The sequence below is a fragment of the Scyliorhinus torazame genome, chromosome 6, assembly GCF_047496885.1.
Source record: "Scyliorhinus torazame isolate Kashiwa2021f chromosome 6, sScyTor2.1, whole genome shotgun sequence".
NCBI lineage: Eukaryota > Metazoa > Chordata > Chondrichthyes > Carcharhiniformes > Scyliorhinidae > Scyliorhinus > Scyliorhinus torazame.
In genome coordinates, this window is record NC_092712.1 from 238,865,838 (window position 1) to 238,889,196 (window position 23,359).

At 45.7% G+C, this 23,359-nt stretch overlaps 1 protein-coding gene across 6 annotated transcripts in view; it reads left to right on the forward strand.

Annotated features, from left to right (window-relative positions):
* LOC140425349 (ubiquitin thioesterase otulin-like) overlaps positions 1-23,141 on the forward strand; it is a 164,185-nt gene extending 141,044 nt beyond the window's left edge. For all 6 annotated transcript variants that reach the window (XM_072509524.1, XM_072509520.1, XM_072509521.1 and 3 more), the window contains one exon: positions 22,581-23,141. In XM_072509524.1, the coding sequence (XP_072365625.1) occupies positions 22,581-22,775 (195 nt within the window). In that variant the 3' untranslated portion in view covers positions 22,776-23,141. The remainder of the gene's footprint in view (positions 1-22,580) is intronic.
* Positions 23,142-23,359: the final 218 nt, after the last annotated feature.

Here is a 23,359-nt window from a genome sequence, read left to right on the forward strand (position 1 = left end):
AGATCAATTTATCCACTCTCTGGAAAGACATTTCGGGAAGACATTTTTTTTTTAATAAACAATTTTATTGAGGTATTTTTGGCAATGTAAACCGTTACAGTGTACAGTAATGTGCAAATATCAACACAAAGCAGAAACATAGTGCAAAAGACCACTCCTCTCTCATAAACAGTACCCGCCTATTTATCCCTCCTATTCTACTCTAATCTACCCCGTCCCTCCCCCCTGTTGACATTTAATTCCCGTGAAGAAGTTGATGAATGGTTACCACCTTCGGACGAACTCTAATACAGATCCTCTTAAGGCGAACTTAATTTTTACCAGCCCTAAAAAGCTCGACATGTCCAAGAGCCATGCTCCGGTCTTTGGGGGCTTTGAGTCCCTCCATGCCAGCAGTGTACGTCGCCGGGCTACCAGGGAAGCAATGGCCAAGACGCCGGCCTCCCTCTCCTCCTGGTCCCCCGGGTCTTCCGAGACCCCCAAAATTGCCACCACTGAACTCATCACCACCCTAGTTTTCAGTACCTGGGACATGACGTCCGCAAATCCCTCCCAGTTACTCCTAGATTTTGGGCATGCCCAGAACATGTGGACGTGATTCGCTGGCCCTCCCGCACTCTAGCGCATTTATCCTCCACCCCCAAAAATGTACTCATCCGGTCACCGTCATGTGGGCCCGGTGGATGACCTTGAACTGAATCAGGCTGAGCCGAGCACACGTTGCAGTTGAATTTACGCTATTCAGGGCTTCCTCCCATACCCCCTCCTCCATCTCCTCGCCGAGTTCCTCCTCACACTTGAGCTTCAGTTCCTCTGTCTGGGGACTCCTCCCCTTTCATACGTTCACGGCAAATATCCGAGACTTTCCCCTCTCCTACCTCTCCCCTAGACACTACTCTGTCCTGGATCCCATTCGGCGGGAGGCGTGGGAAGGATGGGACCTGTCTACGTATGAAGTCATGCGCTTGCAAGTATCGAAAGTCATTCCATCTGACTAGTCCGAATTTCTTCTCCAAGGCCCTCATGCTCGAGAAGCCCCCCCCCCCCCCTCCCCCCCCCAAAGAACATATCACCCATCCTTCCCACCGCCTCCACGCTCGGAATCCAGTCCATACTCCCAGGGCGAATCGGTGGTTGTCGCATATTGGAGACCAGCCCGATGCTCCTACCTCCCCGACATGCTTCCTCCACTGGCCCCAGATCCGCAGGGCTGCCACCACTACTGGGCTGGTGGAGTACCTGGCCGGCGGGAGCGGTAGGGGGGCCGTGACCAGGGCTGCCAAACTGGTGCCCCTGCACGAAGCCGGCTCCACCCGCCCCCCAAATAGACCCCGTACTCACCATCCAACCCCTTACCACAGCTATGTTGGCCGCCAGTAGTCGTTGCTGAGGTTGGGCAGCGCCAGCCCCCCCTCGCTACGGTTCCTCTCAAGCATCGCTTTCTTCACCCGCGGGGACTTCCCCACCCAGATAAAGCCCATAATAATCTTGTTGACCCTTTTGAAGAAGGATCACAGGATGAAAATCGGGAGGCACTGAGAAATAAACAGGAATCTTGGGAGGATTGTCATTTTTACCGTCTGCACTCTCCCCGCAAGTGATAGCGGGAGTGTATCCCATCTCCTGAACTCGCTCTTCATTTGTTCCACCACTCTAGTCCAATTTAGCTTATGCAGCCTGCCCCAGTCTTGTGCCATTTGTATCCCTAAGTATCGGAAACTTTCTCCGACCATCCTAAATGGCAGCCCCTTCAACTTGTTCTCCTGGCCCCTCGCCTGCACTACAAACATCTCACTCTTAGCCATGTTCGGTTTGTACCCTGAAAACCTGCCAAATTCTCTCAATATTCCTAGTATACTGTCCATCCCAGCCAGCGGGTCCGATACGTACAGGAGCAGGTCGTCCGCGTACAGCGATACCCTGTGTTCCACTCCTCCCCTAATCATTCCCTTCCACCCCCTCTCAGTTCTTAGGACAATTGCCAGCGGCTCTATGGCCAGTGCAAACAGCAACAGGGAGAGTGGGCATCCCTGTCTGGTCCCCCGGTGTAGTCTAAAGTACTCTGATGTTGTCCTATTCGTCCTCACGCTAGCCTTTGGGCCCTGGTACAATAGTCTCACCCAGTCAACAAAGCCCTCCCCGAACCCAAACTGTCCGAGTACCTCCCACAAATAGTTCCACTCCACCCGGTCAAAGGCCTTCTCGGCATCCATTGCCACCACTACCTCTACCTCTGTGCCCTCCGGGGACATCATGATCTCATTGAGTAGTCTTCTCAAGTTGGCTACCAGCTGTCTGCCTTTCACAAACCCTGTTTGATCTTCCCCGATCACCTCCGGGACACAGTCCTCAATTCTAAGCGCCAAGATCTTAGCTAGGAGCTTGGCGTTGACGTTGATCAGGGAGATTGGTCTATATGACCCACATGCTTCCGGGTCTTTATCCCGTTTTAATATCAGCGAAATGGTAGCCTGCGACATCGTCGGAGGTAGCGTCCCTCTGTCCCTCGCTTCATTAAATACCCGAGTCAGCACCGGCCCCACTATCTCTGAAAACGTTTTGTAGAACTCCACTGGGTATCCATCCGGCCCCGGGGATTTACCCGACTGCATGGCCTTCAAGCCCCCCCAGTAGTTCCTCAGCTTTGATCAGGGCCCGCAGTCTGTCTATCAGCCCCCTACCCACTTTTGGGAAGGTGTCCGTCTAAGAAACGCTTCATCTCCTCCGGCTCCCCAGGGGGTTCCGAGGTATAGAGCTTGCTGTAAAACTCCCGAAACACCCTGTTCAGTCCTGACAGGTCATCCACTCTGATCCCCATACCGCCCACTACCCTGCCTATTTCTCTGGCCGCCTTTTTCCTCCTGAGTTGCTGCGCAAGCATTCTACTAGCTTTCTCCCCATGGTCATAAACCACACTCTTTGCCTTCCTGAGTTCCACTGCCTTGCTAGTGGACAACACTTTCAACTCGGCCTGCAGTCTCCGTCCATCTCTAAGTAGGTCCTCCCTCGGGGCCTCTGCGTATTCCCTATCTGTCCGGTGGATCTCCTTGACCAGTCTGTCCATCTCTGCTCTGTCCGTTCTATCTCTGTGTGCCCGAATTGAAATCAGCTCACCTCTTACCACCGCCTTCAGCGCCTCCCACAGGGTCGCTGCAAAGACTTCCTCTGTGTCATTGACCTGCAGGTTGTCCTGCATGCACTTCCGCAGTCTCTCGTACACCCCCTCCTCCGCTCGCAGTCCTACGTCCAGCCTCCATTGCGGGCGCTGGTGGCTCCCTTTGCAGACCTGCAGATGAACCCAATGATCCGAGATGGTGATTTCGGGAAGAAATATTGGCAGTGATTGAAAAATAAATTAAAAAATCTGGCAGCATGTTCCTTTTCACAGCCTGTACCCTCCCCGCCATCGATAGTGGCAAGTCGTCCCACCTCTTCAAATCCCCTTCAAATATGGCAGCACAGTGGTTAGCAGTGCCAGGGTCCCATGTTCGATTACTGGCTTGGGTCACTGTATGGAGTCTGCATGTTCTCCAAGTGTCTGCGTGGGTTTCCTCCGGGTGCTCCAGTTTCCTCCCACAAGTCCCGAAAGACGTGCTTGTTAGGTGAATTGGACATTCTGAATTCTCCCTCAGTGTACCCGAACAGGTGCCGGAATGTGGCGACCAGGGGATTGTTACAGTAACTTCATTGCAGTGTTAATGTAAGACTACTTGTGACACTAATAAAGATTATTATCACCTTTAACTTCCTCCACAGACCAGTGAGATTCCACTTGTGCATAGTTGCCCAGTCATGAGCACTTGAATCCCCAAATATCAGAACCTTACCCTGGCCAACTTGAATGATAAGGCTCCCAGGTCCACACTTGAGCATTCACCGGGAAAACATGACCTTTTTCCCACATTCAGTTTATTCCCCAAAATTGCCCCAAATTTCCCCAGCAGGCTTATAATTCTCCCCATACTCTTCAGTGGATTCACAATGTACAGTAATGTCGTTGGTGTACAACGACACCCTATGCTCGCTACACCCCCTTCACAATCGCCTGCAAAGCCAATGATGCAATTGCCAATGGCCAACACGAACAACAGTGACAGTGTGTACCCATCTTGTTCCCCTATGCAACTTAAAATACCCCAAATTCATCCCATTCGTCCTCACACTTGCCATGGTGGATGCATATAATAACTGTACCCATGCAGCAAGCGTCGGCCCAAAACCGCCTCAGAATCTCAAACAAGTACCGCTACTCCATCCGATCAAAGGCCTTCTCTGCATCCATCGATATAATCCGGCACTCTACTCTGGGGTGGGGTCATAACCACATTCAATAGCCTCCTGATATTACTTGACAGCTGCCGCCCCTTCATAAACGTTCCGACCGCTGCCGCCCCTTCATAAACCCTCCGACACCACATCTGGCACTGAGCTCTCCAACTGCCTCGCCAATACCTTGGCCAACACCTTCATGTCTGTATTCAATGAGATGGGCCTATAGGTCCTACAGGATCAATGAGATGGAAGCCTGTGCCAGCATGGCTGGTTCTTCTCCCTTTGCCAACACTTCATTAAATGTATTCAAGGAATGAGGTGCCAACTCTGCAAACAAACTGCTTTAAAAACTCAACCAGGAAGCCAACTGACACTCGCACCTTCCCTGATTGCATCAATCAACCCTACACACTATTATCTCTTGCAGCCCCAGTGGCGCCTCCAATTACTGTCGCTTCTCTTACACCTCAAGGAACAGCAGCCCATCCAAAAACCGCCTCATATCTGCGTCCTTCACCTAGGCTCTGATCTATACAACCCCTGGGAAAAGGCTTCAAACACCTGATTGATTTTCTTCAGAGCCGTCATCAACCCCCCACCCCCCCACCGCCCTCACCTGCACAATTCCCATGCGGTTGCCTGCCGTCTCAGCTGATGGGCTAGCAGGCGACTAGCCTTCTCCCCATACACATATTGAACCTTCCTTAACCGGCAGAGCTGACCCCATTGCCGGTCAATCAAACTGCCCCTACAATTTCCCTATTAGGGCATGCTGAATATCTGCGATCCATGCCTACAATAACTCCAACAGCCTCTGCCTTTCCCCCTCTCAACCCTATCCCTGTAGGCCTTAAAGGAGATATCCCCCCCCCCCCTCCCCCCAAACCACCGCCTTCAATGCCTCCAAGAACGTGGCCGCAGACACCTCCCTATTCTGATTGAACTCCACATAGTTCCTTATCGGCAGTGCCACCTTATCACCAAACACAGCAGCCGCAACCTCCACCCTGGTCTCTGCACCTGCCCCGTCTCAGACCTCTCATCCACATCATGTGGCGCATGGACCGAAATTACTCTTCCTGCAAAGTCTTCCTCGACCCCCGATAGCACCGCCTTCCACATCACAAAGAAATCGATCCAGGAGTATACCCAATGAATATGTTAGATGAAGGAGTACTCCCCCTCTCCCAGGTGCATAAGCCTCCATGGATATGGCCTCCCATCAGATCCATAAATACCCCAACTCCCTCGCCATCCTAGACCTGGCCGTTGACATGCGACTAGATCTGTCCAACCTAGGGTCCAATACATAATTGAAATCACCCCCAATAGCTGACAGGTGGGTATCCAAGTCCGGGATAGACCCAAGTAGTTTCTTAATGAAGTCCGCGTTGTCCCAGTTTGACGCGTATACATTCACCAAACCCAACAATGCCCCTGCTAACACCGCACTCACCATCACAAACCTACCGCCCGAATCCCACACCTCTCTGGCTACCCCAAATGGCACCTTTTTACCGAACATGATCGCAATCCTCGACCTAGAATCAAATCCCACGTGGGATGTCTTCCCCACCCATCCCTTCTTTAACAGCATCTGATTCTTCACCCGTGAATGTGTCTCCTGCAGGAATACTACATCTACCCTCAAACTTTTTGTGTGTAAACAACCAAGACCGTTTAATCGGACCAGTTAACCCTTGCACATTCTACGTTACAATCCTCATCAGGGGTTTTTGACCTCCCCCTCTGGTAAGGTCCTCCATCATCATTTACATGAATAGGATGGGAATAGAGGGATACGGACCCAGGAAGTGTAGAAGATTGTAGTTTAGTCGGGCAGCATGGTCGGCACGGGCTTGGAGGGCCGAAGGGCCTGTTCCTGTGCTGTACATTTCTTTGTTCTTTGTATCACAGCCAAAACCCTGCCCAGCCATCCGTCCCCTCACTAATCTGGGCATATCCAACATGGCCGCTCCATCCTCACCTAGTCCCAATCAAAAAACCATCTGTGCCACCAGCCACCTCTCCACACAACGTCTGTTCACTAGCATACCCCGCTAGCATGGCGACTCCCACCTGAAGCTCCAAACAAAGGACCCCACCCTAACTACTCATCCCCCCCCCCCATTCTGTTTGCTCCATACCGTCCCCTCTTAGACCCACCCCAATACCGAACCAACCTGTGCAAAAACAAACTGACCACAAACCCATTATTATATGCATCTTTCACATCTTAAAAGTACCAACAACAAGGAAACCACTATGGAAAGTACACATGTACAAAAAACATCACACATCAATTAAAGAAAAAACTGGCATAAGCATGTTGAGTCATAAACCATACAAATGTCCTAACATTAGCCCTCCCTCAGCCCATGTTCCTTGATGAAGTCATTCGCCTCATCCAGCATCAGGAATGTTCCTTAACCTTAAATGTTACCCAAAGTTTGGCTGGGTACAGTACCCCAAACAGGATCTTGGGGCCCCATTGAACTCCGTCCATCATTTGGCCTGGTCAGCCCTAATGGCCTGGTAGATCCAGATCCGATTCCCCTCCCAATTACAGTCTCTAGTTGCCTTGGCCCACTTCACAATCTTCTTTGTCCAGGAATTTGTGCATGCGCACAATCACTGCTCGAGGTGGCTCCCCAGCCCTCGGCCTCTGTCTCAGGGACTGATGGGCACGATCTATCTCTGAGGCTTAGACAAAATCTTCCCCTCCACAACTTCTCAAACACCCTCGATGTAGCCCGTAATACCCATTTCCTCCACTCCCTCTGGCAAACCCATGATTCACAGGTTCTGCCGCCTAGACCTACTCTCCTTCATCCACCCTCGCACGCGGCACATTAGAGGTACCCCCAGCATTGCCATCTCTCTCCAATGAAACATTCCGGTCACTGTGATCTGACACCAATCTTTCTACCTCTTGGATCGTCACACCTTGCGCCTTCAACCGCTTCTCCACCCGATCCAAAGTCCCCCGAAGAGGGGCTACTGCTTTCTCAATCGTACTAGAGCAATCTCCCTTCATTTCCTTTCCTGGTGCTGAAACTCCCCCTTAAAAAAAATCCATGAACTGCTCCACAGGCAGTGTGGCAGACGACAAAGATCGATCCCCTTCTGCCAATTTTTCTCAAGGTGCTGCGCCACGTGCATCCTCCAACTCCTAAGCTAGGGCTCTCAGTGACTATTGCCGTGTTTGATACTCCGCCGACAAACATTCCTCTCTGGTGGAGAACCTACTGCCTTACTCTCACTTCACACTTAATCCACAACAGTCATAGACACAGAATCTCTACAGTGCAGAAGGAGACCATTCGGCCCATCGAGTCTGCACTGACCCTTCGAATGAGCCCTCTACCACATCCACCCTGACCTATCCCCGTAACACCATAACCTAACCTGCACCAATCCACCTAACCCGCACGTCTTTGGTCAATTGGAGGAAAGTGGAGCACCTGAAAGAAATCCACGCAAACATTGGGAGAATATACAAACCCCACACACAGGGTCATCCATTAAATGGGCAGAAAGGGCCAAAACCAACAACTCCAAGCAGGAGCCTGTGTGTGTAACCGATCAGACCGTGGCCATCACCAGAAGTCCTCAAAAGAAGTTGTAGTTAACTGCACCTTTCATTTTGCAAATTCAACTGATAAATTAAAGGGTTACTTTGTCCTTGTGGTATTCATTGTTTTGAAATAAAACTGCTTTCTCTTTTAATGAAACAGAGCAGTGTGTATTCTCCTGTGTTTTCTATTCATCAACTTATTCTTTCTGCAGAGTTCCCCTGAAAATACGAGATGATGGCTGTGAACATCTTATTTTTCTGCAAATTTAGATGCTTTTAATTTCTTGCTCAAAAATGTAAATCTTCTCGTGAAAAGGTTATCCTTTCAAACTGCCACAAACTGTTGCCTGATTCTAAGACAACACTGAGGAAAAGCAGGGCAGAGTGACGCCCTGTGGATTTTCCTTTGATTCGGCTGAAACTTGGTCTCGTGCAGTGTGTTGCTCAGTTCATTTGACTGAAAGCAAAATTTGTAGGAAATGTTATGGGCAAGGTGTTTTCAGAACCCCAAAATGTATCATGGAGTTCAACCAACCTCTCCCTTCAATGAATTTGTTGCTGTTCCCAGCACACGGCTTTTTCCCTAGGTGTGGGACTACAGTTATGGTCACGTGTGTTTTTAACCACAAAACACTGTTTATTCCATGAACTCAACTTAACATCTCAAAATAAACATTGGATCTCTTAACACCCCTTACTTCAAAGATGACTCAGAAAATATTGCAACAGTAAATAATTCCTTAAAATGTTCCTTCAAACTTCCAAAAGATGTAACACCTTTAAACATAATCACATCAGTTAAAGGCTTCACTATTATAAGTTTAAATCACCCAAATGATCCAGAGATAGTCTTTCATGGCAGAGATCCAGCTCACTGCAAAACACAGACACACACCCAGCTCTTTTCCTCCAAACTGCAAAACTAAACTGCTAAATGGCTGACCTGACCTCAGCTCCACCCACCCTCTGACATCACTGTTTTCTTAAAGGTACATTGCTTAAACATCCATGTCTTAAAGGTACTCTCACATGACAGAAATTAAAATAATTCTATACCTGCTTTAGTCTCTGGTGCCATTTTAAGCAATGCAAAACAATCAGACAGAATTGAATATATATTATTGAACAAAAAGTGATTCTAATTTCATATAAAAGCAAAATACTGCGAATTCTGATGCACGATTTTGTCAGATGTTGAGTATAGTATGAAACGGTAATGACAGGCTTCTGATTATGAATTAAACACAAAATGCTACCCACTCATTCAACTGGAGCCCAAAATATTATAATGAAGAACTGTAAGGTTGGAATGCTTGAAGGTAAACTAAAACATAAATTTTGGGTAAACTCACCAGATTTGGCAGCATCTGTGGAGATAGAAACAGAGTTGAGGCATAGGATTTACAGTGCTGAAGGAGGCCATTTGGCCCATTGAGTCTGCACCGGCCCTTACAAAGAGGACCCTACTCAAGCCCACGTATCTGCCCTATCCCCGTAACCCAGTAACCCCCACTTAACCTTTTTGGACACTAAGGGCAATTGGACATAAGGAAATAAGGACACTGGGCATGATTTTCCTTTCATTGACCGTTTCCTCCAGAGTTGCTCATCACTTTTCTAACCAGATCACCCCAATCTCCATTGTCAAAATTTTAATTACTAAAACAAAAAGTATTCTACAATGCACGAGTTATAAACTAAACTCGCAAAACCATTATTTTCCCATTCTGAGTCGGGAGGACTAAGGCAATTTGCGAAGGTTGGCAAGCTTCTCATTTTCTTTAAATCTTATTTGATATATTAATTGACCCTATTCTTGCATTTAAAGGCTAATGCAAACTCAACCAAAAATAAATCTGGAAACCCTTAAGAACTTGCAGCTCAGCAGAAAGCTGTTATTACTAAATATTTTAGAATGAAGAAGAATCCTTAGTTTTCCTTCATGGGTTCCAATCTTCCAGTCCTTCATTATAATATTTTGGCTCCAGCTGAATGTATGGTTAGCATTTTGAGTTTAAATAATAATCAGAAGGTTGCCATTACTAAGAGCGTTTCACACTGCCCTCATCACCTTATCAAAATTATGCATTCAAACTGACTGGGAGTCTAATTTGTCCATGAGTGCTAAATGAGCCAAGTTGACTTCATGTAAGGGGTGATTTTAAGCCCACATTCGCCGTTAGAGGGAGTGCCGACACGGGAGAAATTCCGGATCCGAAGACTGTGTTTTCCGATTTTGTTTTTTCTCCATGCCTCATACCGGCGAATTCATGAGGCTCACGCCCACAAAAGGCGAAAACCTCATTTTAATCGATTTCAGTAAATGTAATTATTATTACCCAACTCGTTTCTCTCTCTTCCCCCCCCCCCCCCCCCCCCCGCCCCCATGCCACATGATCCCCCATTACTGAATATTCAAACCTCGGCAACATGACAGAACATCAGCAAAGTTTACAACAGCTTTTTTTTAAAGAGATTCAGTCGAGGGCTTCGCTTTGGGGTTGCAAAGGTTTGGTCGAGGAATTCCCTTTGGGGATGCATAGCCCCTGAGTAAAGCCCACGGGGGAGAGGGACATCAATGTCCCCTGGCACAGGTTAGCACTACCAACCTGGCAGGGCCAACCTGTGCCAAGTACGAGTGCTAGCGTCGGCTCTCTAGGGAGCCACATGAAGAGGGGTATCTCTGGATCATTTGGGTGATTTAAACTTATAATAGTGAAGCCTTTAACCTGATGTGATTATGTTTAACGGTGTTACGTCTTTTGGAAGTTTGAAGGAACATTTTAAGGAATTATTTACTGTTGCAATATTTTCTGAGTCATCTTTGAAGTAAGGGGTGTTAAGAGATCCAATGTTTATTTAAGATGTTAAGTTGAGTTCATGGAATAAACAGTGTTTTGTGGTTAAAAACACACGTGTCCATAACTGTAGTCCCACACCTAGGGAAAAAGCCAAGGCCATTGAGGGGGGGGGGAACCTGCAGGCACCGGGGGGGAGCCTGCGAATGTAAGCGAGGGGGAAGGGGTGGAAGGAGGGGGAGAGAGAGAGCCTGATGATTGGGGGTCGGGCGAAGTGTTGAAGAGAGATCCAGATGATTGCAGGGGGGCAGAGTTGGGTGTTTAATGTTCAGTTCTGATCAGGACACCATTTTATGTCGGTGCCCCAATACTGACAGCGAAAAATCCGTCCACAACATTTTCATCAGAAAGGCTCAAGATCTGGAGTGAAAACTAGTCTGTGCAGCTGGAGAGCTTGTTTCAGTCCGAGCCTGACACTTTGGAAAAAATATGGTATGGTTCTGCCTGGAGCATAGGTTTTATTAATTAATGCACATACTTAGGGTTTGGTTTTTGACTCCAGCACAGCTTACTAGATTTTCTTGCACAATTTTAATGAAAGGAAAATCCTTCACTGTTTGTCGACATGTTATCTTCTGTAAACTCTTGAGGTGCAAATCAATTAAAATCTACCCCTTATTAGAAACTTATTTTTCTATCGACAGGATTAAAATAACAAACGTTGTTGGAACTTGAGTGAGAATACTTTTATTACAATTCAAAGCTGTGCTACACATGTGGATTTCTTGCCACCGTTGCAGTTGGTAATACAAACTGACTGACAGTAGAAATCTCTGGTCGCACTTCGGGAACTTTACCAGATTCTTCTGCTCCAACTTTATGCTTGAATGAGAGCAGGTGAAGTGGGAAGATGTACAGTGAGAATAGCACAGGGAGTCTGATTTGGTGCTGCTTTCTTAAAACCAGTGCTAAAACTTGTTTGTGAAAGACTAACAGCTACTCCATGATTAACTGTCTGCTAACATCATTTGTACCAGTAATTTTCTGCAAGTCTTTGAAATGGATACTCTGCTTTCTGTCTCACTGTGTCACATGTGCTCTGCTGAACCTTCTTCCCTTCCCAGAGATGTTGATTTAACAGGTTGTGAAACATTTGTTTGCAAACTGGTGAATCTATGTCATTTCATGATGACATAAAAAGGCAATTGCTCAATTGCAAAAGTTTGATATTTTGAGGTGGTGAAAATGATTGCAGGGTTGCTGCATTTTCTGACTTGCATTGTGGAGAATTTCTTATCATTTGTGAGCTTTTAATTTATAATATAATCTTTATTGTCACAAGTAGGCTTACATTAACACTGCAATTAAGTTAGTTTGAAAAGCCCGAGTCGCCACATTCCAGCACCTGTTTCGGTACACAGGCAAAATTCAGAATGTCCAAATTACCTAACAGCAGCACGTCTTTCGGGATTTGTGGGAGGAAACCGGAGCACCCGGAAGAAACCCTCGCACACACGGGGACAACGTGTAGACTCCACACAGACAGTGACCTAAGCTGGGAATCGAACCTGGGACCCTGGCGCTGTGAAGCAACAGTGCTAACCACTGTGCTACCATTGCCCAGAAAGCTTTGGAGGGAGGTGCCAGTGAGGGTGTTGCAGCACGGCTAAGAGATTACAGCCCAGATTTTACCTTTTACTGCATTTCTAGGTAATCGAGAGGTTTAATGGCTCACTGAACCCTCAAGAGTATTGAAAGTCAAAGAGATCTAGGAGTCCAGGTCCACAGGTCACTGAAAGGGGCAACACAGGTGGAGAAGGTAGTCAAGAAGGCATACGGCATGCTTGCCTTCATTGTCCGGGGCATTGAGTATAAGAATTGGCAAGTCATGTTGCAGCTGTATAGAACCTTAGTTAGGCCACACTTGGAGTATAGTGTTCAATTCTGGTTGCCACACTACCAGAAGGATGTGGAGGCTTTAGAGAGGGTGCAGAAGAGATTTACCAGAATGTTGCCTGGTATGGAGGGCATTAGCTATGAGGAGCGGTTGAATAAACTCGGTTTGTTCTCACTGGAACGAAGGAGGTTGAGGGGCGACCTGATAGAGGTCTACAAAATTATGAGGGGCATAGACAGAGTGGATAGTCAGAGGCTTTTCCCCGGGGTAGAGGGGTCAATTACTAGGGGGCATAGGTTTAAGGTGAGAGGGGCAAGGTTTAGAGTAGATATACGAGGCAAGTTTTTTACGCAGAGGGTAGTGGGTGCCTGGAACTCGCTACCGGAGGAGGTGGTGGAAGCAGGGACGATGGTGACATTTAAGGGGCATCTTAACAAATACATGAATAGGATGGGAATAGAGGGATACGGACCCAGGAAGTGTAGAAGATTGTAGTTTAGTCGGGCAGCATGGTCGGCATGGGCTTGGAGGGCCGAAGGGCCTGTTCCTGTGCTGTACATTTCTTTGTTCTTTGAACTTGTTAATATCACATTAAGTTGAACGTAAATCTTGCTGTGCAGAAGGACTGGTTGTTAATCGTTCAGGCATCGGATTGCTGCCAAAGTAAACACTTAATTTTCTGCTGATTAGTCTGAATGAACCAACTTTTAGAAATTAAATCATGGATCACTTGGAAAATAAATATTACATAAAACCATGAAATCCTTGTCGAAGCAAATCACTGTAACATGACATAAACTGAGTCCATTAAACTTTGCCTCTCTCCTTTTGAGTTGGGACATGTCAAATCCAAAATAATCCATTGCAGTCCAACACTGGAAAGGATTGATAGAACTCTGATTGCTTGTGGGACATATAATAAACCGACCAAGTAGGGTTGCCAACCCTGGCTGGACATTTTCCAGGAGTACAACACGTACAGGCCCTTTGGCCCATGGTGTGCCGACCACTTATCCTAATCTAAGATCAACCTAACCTACACCGCTTAAATTTACTGCTGTCCATGGGCCTGTCCAAGAGTCGCTTAAATGTCCCTAATGACTGACTCCACGCACCCACCACCCTCTGTGTAAAGAACTGACCTCTGACATCTGCTGACGTCACGTCACGGAAAGCGGGTGTCAGAAGCATTGGAATGAGCTGAGGGAGCAGGTTAACCATGGGCATTCACTTTCTATCGGGCAAAACTAAGCAGCAGATAAAGGTCAATTAAACTTCTAACATGCAAAAAATCTGTGAATTATTCAGGACGTTTAGATAAAGTTGAAATTATACCAAGTATTTTACATATTGTAAAGTACAATATGTTGCCAGTTTTGTAAGGGCCACGAAGAATCCAGCACGAGTTTTAAGGATACAAAGTAATAACATTTATCTACTATAACATATATACATAACAGTAGCAGTAACTTCCCTTGCTACATACTCCTTCCTCCTGGTTCCTGAACTGGCCAGCTTATTTATACTAGGAGTTTCTACGCCCCCCTCATTGGGGAAGCTCATACTCCCACAGGATTGTGGGATTGTCATTAGTCCCCAGCCAATGGTAAGTAGGCAGGTTATAACAGCCAGAAAGCCACTCACAGCAGCAATCTGATAGCACTGAACAACAGCATGTGCTTTTACAAACAGTTTGCATCAACAGGCCTTGTAGTCCAACCTCTCTTGGGTTGTTTTGTGAATGATATGCAACCGTGGCCGACCTGGCACTCCACCTTTTGCAGTGAATTATATAAAATTACATGAATTGTTTTCACAGTAACGTCCCCCACCCCACGTGGATGAAACTTCCTCCATGGGACTGCCACGAGGGCCCACCGCGGCACTGCCCCCAGCACCATAGTGCCAACCTGTGCCGGGAGGGCATATCTCTTTTCTCCTGGGGGCTATATTTGCACACACACACACACCCCTCCCGGAGCGTTTCCCTCGACTGAATCTGTATTTATAAAGTTGTTGTAGATGTCACACTGCCACGGTATCAATATATAGCGAAAGGGGATCAATGTGGCGGGGAGGCCCGTTAATAATAAAGTTTCTGAACCATTTAAATGAAGTTCCTGCCCTTTGTGGGTGTGAACCTCATGTCATCGCCGGCGAGGGGCAGACAAATTCTAGAAACACGATTTATGCAGAGAGAATAATGATTCCCCATTCTCTCCGGATTTTCCGCTTTCGCCGTAGTCTCTGACTGCTATCATGCACTGAAAATCGCCCGCTCATTATTTTAGATTTTCCAGGAATGCTTTCTTTAGCCAAGGGAAATTGATGCTGAGTTTTGTGGGTGTTTGCAGCTGGATTTCAGTTCCAATTTCTTTTTAAAAATATGGCAATTTTTTGCCGCAAAAGCTTGTTTCCGTAGCCGAGCGCCTAGTTTGCCTAATGTTTGTGCCATCCTGGGGAACAGTGGATTCATTTCTCCTTGTAGCTGTTCAACCTCCGACTTACCACTGTACCCACGGTGGCATTTTCCAATAAGAAATGTTGCAGAAATGGAGAGGTGTGCCAAGCTGTCTTAGGCATCTATTTCAGTATTTCAGGAAACCTAAGACTGCGATTTGGCAAGTAGATTTTCAGCTTGCCGTATAAAACTGATTTTGGATTGTTACTGAGACGTGAGATTATGATGGGACAGAGTAGGCGCTGAGAGAATCTTTCTCCTTGCGTGGGAATCTGTGAGGGGTGGGGGAGGGGGGGTGTTACAAAATAAGGGATCTCCTATTTAATATGCAGATGAGGAATTTCTTCTCTTCAAGGGTCATTAGTGTTTTGAATTCTCTCCCTCCAACGCGCACTGGAGGCTGGGTCATTAAATATATTCAAGGCTGAGTTAGTTTTTTGATTGACAAGGGAGGTAAAGAAGCAGGTAGAAAAGTGGAGCACATCAGATCAGCCATGATCATATTGACTGGTAGAGCAGGATCGAGGGACCAAATAACCAAGTAGCCTACTCATCCTATTGCTTGTGTCCTTATGGAAACTGGCCAGTTTTATTTCTGTTGAAGTCAATGGGAGTGGAAAAATTAATGGTTTCAATAGGGAATGGCTGTTGTGCAAGGCACAAATTTACTCCCTGTGGTGATAAGTTGAAAATTTACCTCAGGATGTCTGAACCAACATGCTTCATGTTGAGTGAAAGAAGAATTATAGTTATTTTGGACATTTGTGATTTGCACTATTGTTTTAATTTGAGCTGATATTATTTGATCTTCGCAGGGATAGTTGGCAGGTAATTTAGTAAGATTCTGCTTCAGGTAACCAGAATTCATTAAACAAAAAGGAAAAGCCCCATTTAGCGTCAGTCAGGCCCAAGGCTGCAAGAAGGAAATTAAGATGTAATATCCAATGTAATATTCAAAGCATTTGACCGGGTAGAATGGGATTACTTGATGGCAGTTCTGGAGCGGTTTGAGATTGGTCCATGATTTGTGGACTGAGTAAAGCTACTGCATATGGAGCCGAGGTAGAGTGACCTCACAAATAATGTCAGCTCGGGATGGGATATTTTTCTCTCCACCATGGTACTAGGCAGGGATGTCTTCGTGTCCCCCCTATTGTTTGCACTCGCGATTGAGCCGTTCACCATCGTGTTAAGAGGTTTGGGCATATGGAAGGCGATAGGGGAGGGTGTTGTGTAGAGCATAGGGTATCCTTATATGCGTGTCTGAACCGAGTGTGTCAATAGGGGGAATATTGGAGCTGCTTCGGGTGTTTGGGTCTTTCTCTGGGTACAAATTAAATCTAGACGAGTGAGGATTTTGTGATGTTTTGGCCGGGTGTGGGGCAGGGGTGGGGACAGCTGCTATTCCGTAGGGCAGGGACTCACTTTAGATATCTGGGGGTGGGAGTTGCTCGGGGTTGTGGGGGGGTGGCTTCATAGGTACAACATTTCTAGCTTGGTGGGGAGGGTGAAAGCTGAGCTAGCAAGGTGGGATGGTCTCCCTCTGTCGCTGGCGGGTCGGGAACAGGCGATTAAAATGAATGTGTTGCCGCGATTTTTGTTTCTTTTTCAATGCCTGCCGATCTTCCTGCCAAAGGCATTTTTTAGAGAGATTGGAGGAATGATTACCTCGTTCATATGGGGAGAGAAGGTGGCTAGAGTTGAACAGTGCTGCTACAGAGAGGAAGGCAGGCGGGGTTTGGATCTTCCAAACCTGATGTTTTATTACTGGCTAGCAAACGTGGAGAAGGTGCGGAGCTGGGTCAGAGGGTGGATTTTCAGTGGGTCAGAATGGAGGAGAATTTGTGCAGGGAGTCGGGATTGAAGGCGCTAGCAACAGCGCCGCACCCGATGGCTTGGAGAAGTACTCTGAGTTTGGTAGTAATAGCATCGTTGAGAATTTGGAGGCAGTTTCGCCAGCATTTCAGGTTGGGGCAGGGTCAAGGGAAATGCTGATTTGGGGGAATCACATCTGAGCCAGGGAAGTGGGATGGGAATTTTCAGAGATGAGAGGAGAAGGGAGTTAGGGCACGAAAAGATTTGTTTCTAGAGGGTCGGTTTGCAGGATTGAAGGAGCTGGGAGCGAAGTATGGGCTGGAGCAGGGGGAAATGTCTTGATACATGCCGGTTCGAGACTTTGCCAAGAAGGAGATACAGAGCTTCCCGGTGGAGCCGGCCTCCACATTGTTGGAGGAGGTGCTGACGAAAGGGGAAGTGGAGAAGGGGGTAGTATCGGCGGTTTATGGGGTTATTTTGGAAAAGGAGAAGGCACCGCTGGAAGGGATCAAGGCAAAGTGGGAGGAAGAGTTGGGAGAGGGTATGGAGGAGGGGTTCTGGTGTGAGGTGCACCGAAGAATGAATGCCTCCACCTCGTGCACAGGTTTGGGACTGATATAGCTGAAGGTGGTACATAGAGCACACCTCACAAAGGCGCGGATGAGCCAGTTCTTTGAGCGGGTAGAAGATGGGCAGCACGGTAGCATTGTGGATAGCACAAATGCTTCACAGCTCCAGGGTCCCAGGTTCGATTCCGGCTTGGGTCACTGTCTATGCGGAGTCTGCACATCCTCCCCGTGTCTGCGTGGGTTTCCTCCGGGTGCTCCGGTTTCCTCCCACAGTCCAAAGATGTGCGGGTTAGGTGGATTGGCCGTGATAAATTGCCCTTCGTGTCCAAAATTGTCCTTAGTGTTGGGTGGGGTTACTGGGTTGTGGGGATAGGGTGGAGGTGTTGACCTTGGGTAGGGTGCTCTTTCCACGAGCCGGTGCAGACTCGATGGGCCGAATGGCCTCCTTCTGCACTGTAAATTCTATGTATGTGTGTGAACATTGCGGGGGGGCCCTGCAAACCACGTTCATATGTTTTGGTCCTGTCCAAAGCTGGAGGATTACTGGAGCGAGGTTTTTAGGGTAATCTCTAAGGTTGGGGCACGTAACATTTGACCCGTGCCCTCTGGGGGCCGTATTCTGGGTGTCGGACCAGCCGGGGTTGGAAGCGGGAGCGGAAACAGATGTTGTAGTCTTTGCCTCGTTGATCGCCCGAAGACAGATCCTGTTGGGGTGGAGGTCAACACGTCTCTACCCTGTGCCCTGGTGTGGTGGGGGACTTGCTGGAATTCTTGACGCTTGAGAAGGTGAAGTTTGAACTGAGGGGCAGGATGGAGGGGTTCTACAAATCATTATGCACTTTCAAGAATTGTTGACATCGAACAGTTGGTGAGGGGGAGGGGGAGGGGGGGGGGTGCTGTGTATGTTGATGGTGATGATGGGTGATTCCTGATTCCTTTTTTATTTGATGTTTGTGTTGACATGTGGGTTGGTGGTTGGTGAGGGGATAGGATTGTTGTTGTTGATAAGGGGATTGACATTATATTTGTTACCGTTGATTGTTTGTGGGTGTAAATTTTGAAGAAAATGTGAAAAAGGAGAATAAAAAATATATTTTTTAAAAATATCCCCAGTTGGACTCTTAAGACAAAAGGAAATAAATCAAAGTGGATATCCTGTCCGTTTTCAAGAGTTTAGCATGTTTTTGGTGTTTTAGTTGGATATGGAAAATGTCAAAATGCTCCAAGGTCTGGCATTTCTACTTTGGTTCAGACATACGTATTCTGCAAAATAAACGATTGGTTCATCAAGCATTTCTCAATTTTACCTATATGGGTGGGGGTGTGGTTAGGGGTTTATTTCTATATCCCCACGGTTATATCTCATTAAACTTTGGGTAGTGGACATGTGATCACTCAAGAGTGACTGACATTGTTGAACTCAATGTTTCCATTTTATAATAGGTATACAAAAGGTTCAATAGTTCAAGTCACTAATCCAGATATGCTTGTCGTGTGAGTTCCAAAGAGGAAGCAGTGACGTTTCCAGGGGATTTGGAGAGGCTAAATGAGTGGGCAAAGATTTGACAGATAGAATACAATGTGGAGAAATGTGAGGTTATCCACTTCGGTAGGAAAAACAGAAGCGTAAAATACCTCTTAAATCGTGAGAGGCTGGGAAATGGTGAACTTCAAAGGGACTTGGCTGTTCTTGTTCATGTGTCACTGAAAACTAACGTGCAGGTACCACGAGCAATTAAGAAGGCAAATGACACTTTGTCCTTTATTATAAGAGGATTTGAGTATAGGAGTAAAGTAGATCAGCCATGACCTCATTGAATCGCAGAGTTAGATCGAAGGGCTGAATGTCTTACTGCTGCTCCTATTTCTTGTGTCTTATGTTGACCTTGTACAACCTGGTAATCTGAGAAGTGATATTACTGCAATTATATAGTGCCATATCTGGAGTATTTTGTGCGGTTTTTGTTTGCTTACCTGAAGGAAAGATGTACTTGCCTTAGAAGAACTGCAATAAAGGTTCAATAAATTATCCTGTGAGGAAAGATTAAATAGTCTGGGCATTCATTCTCTGCAGTTTAGAGAAATAAGAGGAAGAGGAATTCAAACGTATAAAATTCTTACTGGGTTTAACTGGGTGGATGCAGGAAAGATGTTTCCCTTGGCTGTAGGGTCTAGAACTAGGGGATACAGTTTCAGAATAAGAGACAGGTCTGAGATAATGCGGAATTTCTTCACTGAGATTGTGATGAATCTTTGGAATTGTCCACCCCAGAGGGCTGTTGAAGCTCAGTCATTGGGTCTGTTCAAGACTGAGACCGATATTAAAAACATTGAGGGGTATGGGGATAGTGCAGGAAAATAGTGTTTAAGTAGAGGATTTGATTGAATAGTGGCCTACCACTCCTCCTATTTCTTATGTTGAACTAGTATAACCTGGTAGTTTACAAATTGATGTGATAAGTATTACAATCCTAGACCAGACCCCAATAGTGGCAAGGATATTGGACCAAAATCCCAATGCTATATTTTAATTTTGTGAGATTGAGAGGAAAGGATACTTCGCTCCAGGAGTGATTGGTAACAAAGGAATAGCGATTATGGCATATTAAGACTAACTTTATTACTAACACAGTATTAAAATCACACCGAAAATAGTTTACAATTATCCCTTAAACGATACTACTCAACACAGTTAATACAATACCCTTACTTTTTCTATTTTTATTCCCATGAAACAAGAAAATAGACCTTCTGAGCTCTCAATCGACCCTAAATACCAGTGGCACAGAAGGATACTTGCTTTACAGAATTGTTTTTTGAAAAAGAGATCTTGTGACACTGCTTTGCGGAAAAGACCCGATTCCCGTCAGTAATTCTGGCTGTATGTGTCAACTGGCTTGTTTCAGTCTCTCTTGTCCTCCGACAAGTCTGCACTGCTTTAAAGACTGTTAATCTATTTTACCTAACCTACAGTGAGAGCAGAACTGCCTCATTAATGCACACAGCTTCACTCAGCTCAGAATGGAACTGAAAATGCTTTCTCAAAAAGTCTGTGCCATAGCTTCACCCAACAATGACCTCATCTCACCAAGCTGAAAATGAATTAATTCTCCAGGGAATCCCCATAATCAAAACAAAATTGCATCAGCCCAAGCTTTTTTTGATGGTTAATTTCACATCTGGCTCCTAAAAGCTTTGTTGTCTTTCAAGTCAAGAATCTTTTAAAACATAATTTCAGCAGTCACATACACTCTAACCCACGTTTTTAACCCTTATTTCACCAAATACTTTTAATACCATATATCTGAAATCCCTACATTCATCACACAAGGTGGTTTAACGTTGTCTGAACTATTAACTGCTTTGCATTTTGTTTCTAGTAACATGTTCACTCCTTTGCACCTCATTGAATATAATATTTTTGTGGGACGTGAAGGGGGAATGAAATGAAATAGGAAGCCTACTTGGCTTCCTTGGTAGCAATGTGGGGAGCTTGTGCCTGGAATTTCCACGGGGACTCTATATTGGGAGACTGCAACCTCTAAATCAGCATCCGGGACTTCTGCCGAGTTTACAGTCGGAGATTGGGAGAACCTTTTGGAAATTCGACTCAGTTTTTCTACTTTTTCTCATTATTATCACTTAACCCCGGAGGATGTGCAATATTTGCATCCTTTTGACCCACTTGTGTGTTAATTGCCACAGTTTCTTACAATACAATAATGAGATGATTCAGTGATGTTGTTTGAAGGACAAATGCAGTCCAGCACACTGAGATTCATTGCCATTCACAAAAAGGACATGAGATCTTAACCACTCACCTGAGGGCAAACTGTTCTACTTCTCTTTCAAATGCTGGTGTTTCAATGTGCAGCATTAATTCAATGTACCGGAGTTTCGACCTCATTATGTTTCAACCTTTGTTTCCAAGCCTAGTGTAACGACTCAGCCAGGCCTGACACACTGATGGGAAAAGATGTATATACCATGACCTGTAACTTCCTGGCTCCGCAGCATTGGATTTGGGCGGTACTCCAAAGATGTTTGGTGAAATCTTCTTGGAGTTCCCAGGTCAGGGTTTACCTGGCAATTGCCCAGAAGCTCTGACTTCTCCTGGACGTTGGGCTGGGAACCATCCAACAATGTGATTTAAATTGCTAACTTCGGATGGTTCTGCACTCATAGTTACTATGAAAGAGTTAGAAGGGGAAAAAAGCACTTTTACCTTCAGCGTAACTATTTTAAAGACCCAGGCGGAGCTGCCAGGGTCTCCCCCGCCCTGAGGATCTTTCAACTTGCCTGCTTTTCACCTTCTGTAAAAAGGGAGGTGTCCTCGCTCCTTTTACACTTTGCCACTGGAGCCAGGGACACACGCTTCACTGTCTGACTCTCACTCAGTCTGACTCTCACTCAGTCTGACTCTCACTTGGTCTGAGTCAGGAAGCCAAGACAGGTGTTTTAGAATTTAAGCACCGGTAAGTTGGTACGGAGTGATAATCCACTGCTGAAGAAATTACTGCCTTCTATAGTATTTTTAGGTTCCTCTGCCCCCCCCCCCCCCCCACTTATTCTTATTTTTAGCTACTCCTATCCCCATGTAAAGTGGCCAGTGCCACAATTTCATAATGTTTGCCTGATGGGAAAGGAAGGAACATTCGCAGAATTCAATTTTTTTTTTAACATTCTATATCCTCTTTAGTGTATGCAGTTTGTTCTTCAATGCAAAATGCCTTTTGATAAGATTCCTTTTATTTCATTTCATCTCCTCCATTCTATAAACCTGCTCTGAGCCAGGCTTCTGATCTGGGAAACTTCCTACACACTAGAACGTGCACATGACATGTTAATGTATCACACATTTCTAGTGCCTCTGCCTTTCTCTAAATTTATTTATGTTACTTAAGCCCCTCAACTGGTATGTCCACATAAGGAAGATTGTGAGCAATACCTCATCTAAAAATATTTGTTCAGTTTTCATTTATCTTCAAGGTGTAATGGGACTACATGAGTGAGTTGTAAATATAGGCAACCTAGAGAAAAGCCTGCGTAGCACAAGTAGTAGCTACTTTCTGTCAGCTTGTGCTTTGTGAATAGAGCTATTGATTTGGTGTGTTTATCTAGTTATTTGTTAATCAATCACAAAAGGCTGTGCGTATCAGTTCATGAATTAACGTACACTCTTTTTTTTCAGGTTGAAATGTTTCTTCTGGGATACTCATTAGAGTTGACTATCCGAGTTTTCAGGCTATACCAATTTGGAACTGATGAGTTTGTCACCTTCTATCCTGATGATCATAAAGAGGACTGGCCAATGGTTACTCTAATAACTGAGGATGACAGACATTATAATGTGCCTGTGGAGAATGCTCAAGTGACCAATATATAAGCTGAATTTCATGGAACTGTGTATCCACCTTAATCTTGAAAGAGATTGTTTTAACTTTCCGTTGATCTGAGATAGCTGCTTTCGAACCTCTGAATTGTGGAAAAAATTTGCAGTAGAAGATGCATGAACTGGAAAATGTTTCGCTCAAACCTTAATGCACATCAGCAAATAAAGGGGATTGGGAGTCTGAACCTATTAGCCAGGAAGGAGAATAAGCAGAATAAATTAAAAATGAGAGATCTGCTGTTTTGGACTTTTTATCTTCCACTGATATTTTTGTAAGATGATTGCCTAAATCTGTACAAAAATCAGGAACTGCCTTTATAAGTGTTTCTTGGGAATGGAATAAATAAACATCACGAGCAAGATGTGACTGCAGAAGTGTATAATTGATTTTAAACTTTTTCAGACTTTCCCAGCTGATGGGGCTCAAGGTATTTCCTCTCTTTGTTCTTTATAAGCTTTAAAGGCTGCTGTGAATCTATACAGATTAGTTACGATTTGCTGAACACCAATGTTAAAGGTTATCTTATCACACAACTGTGGAATTTTGCTTTTAAAAATCCCCTTGTTATAATTTTCTT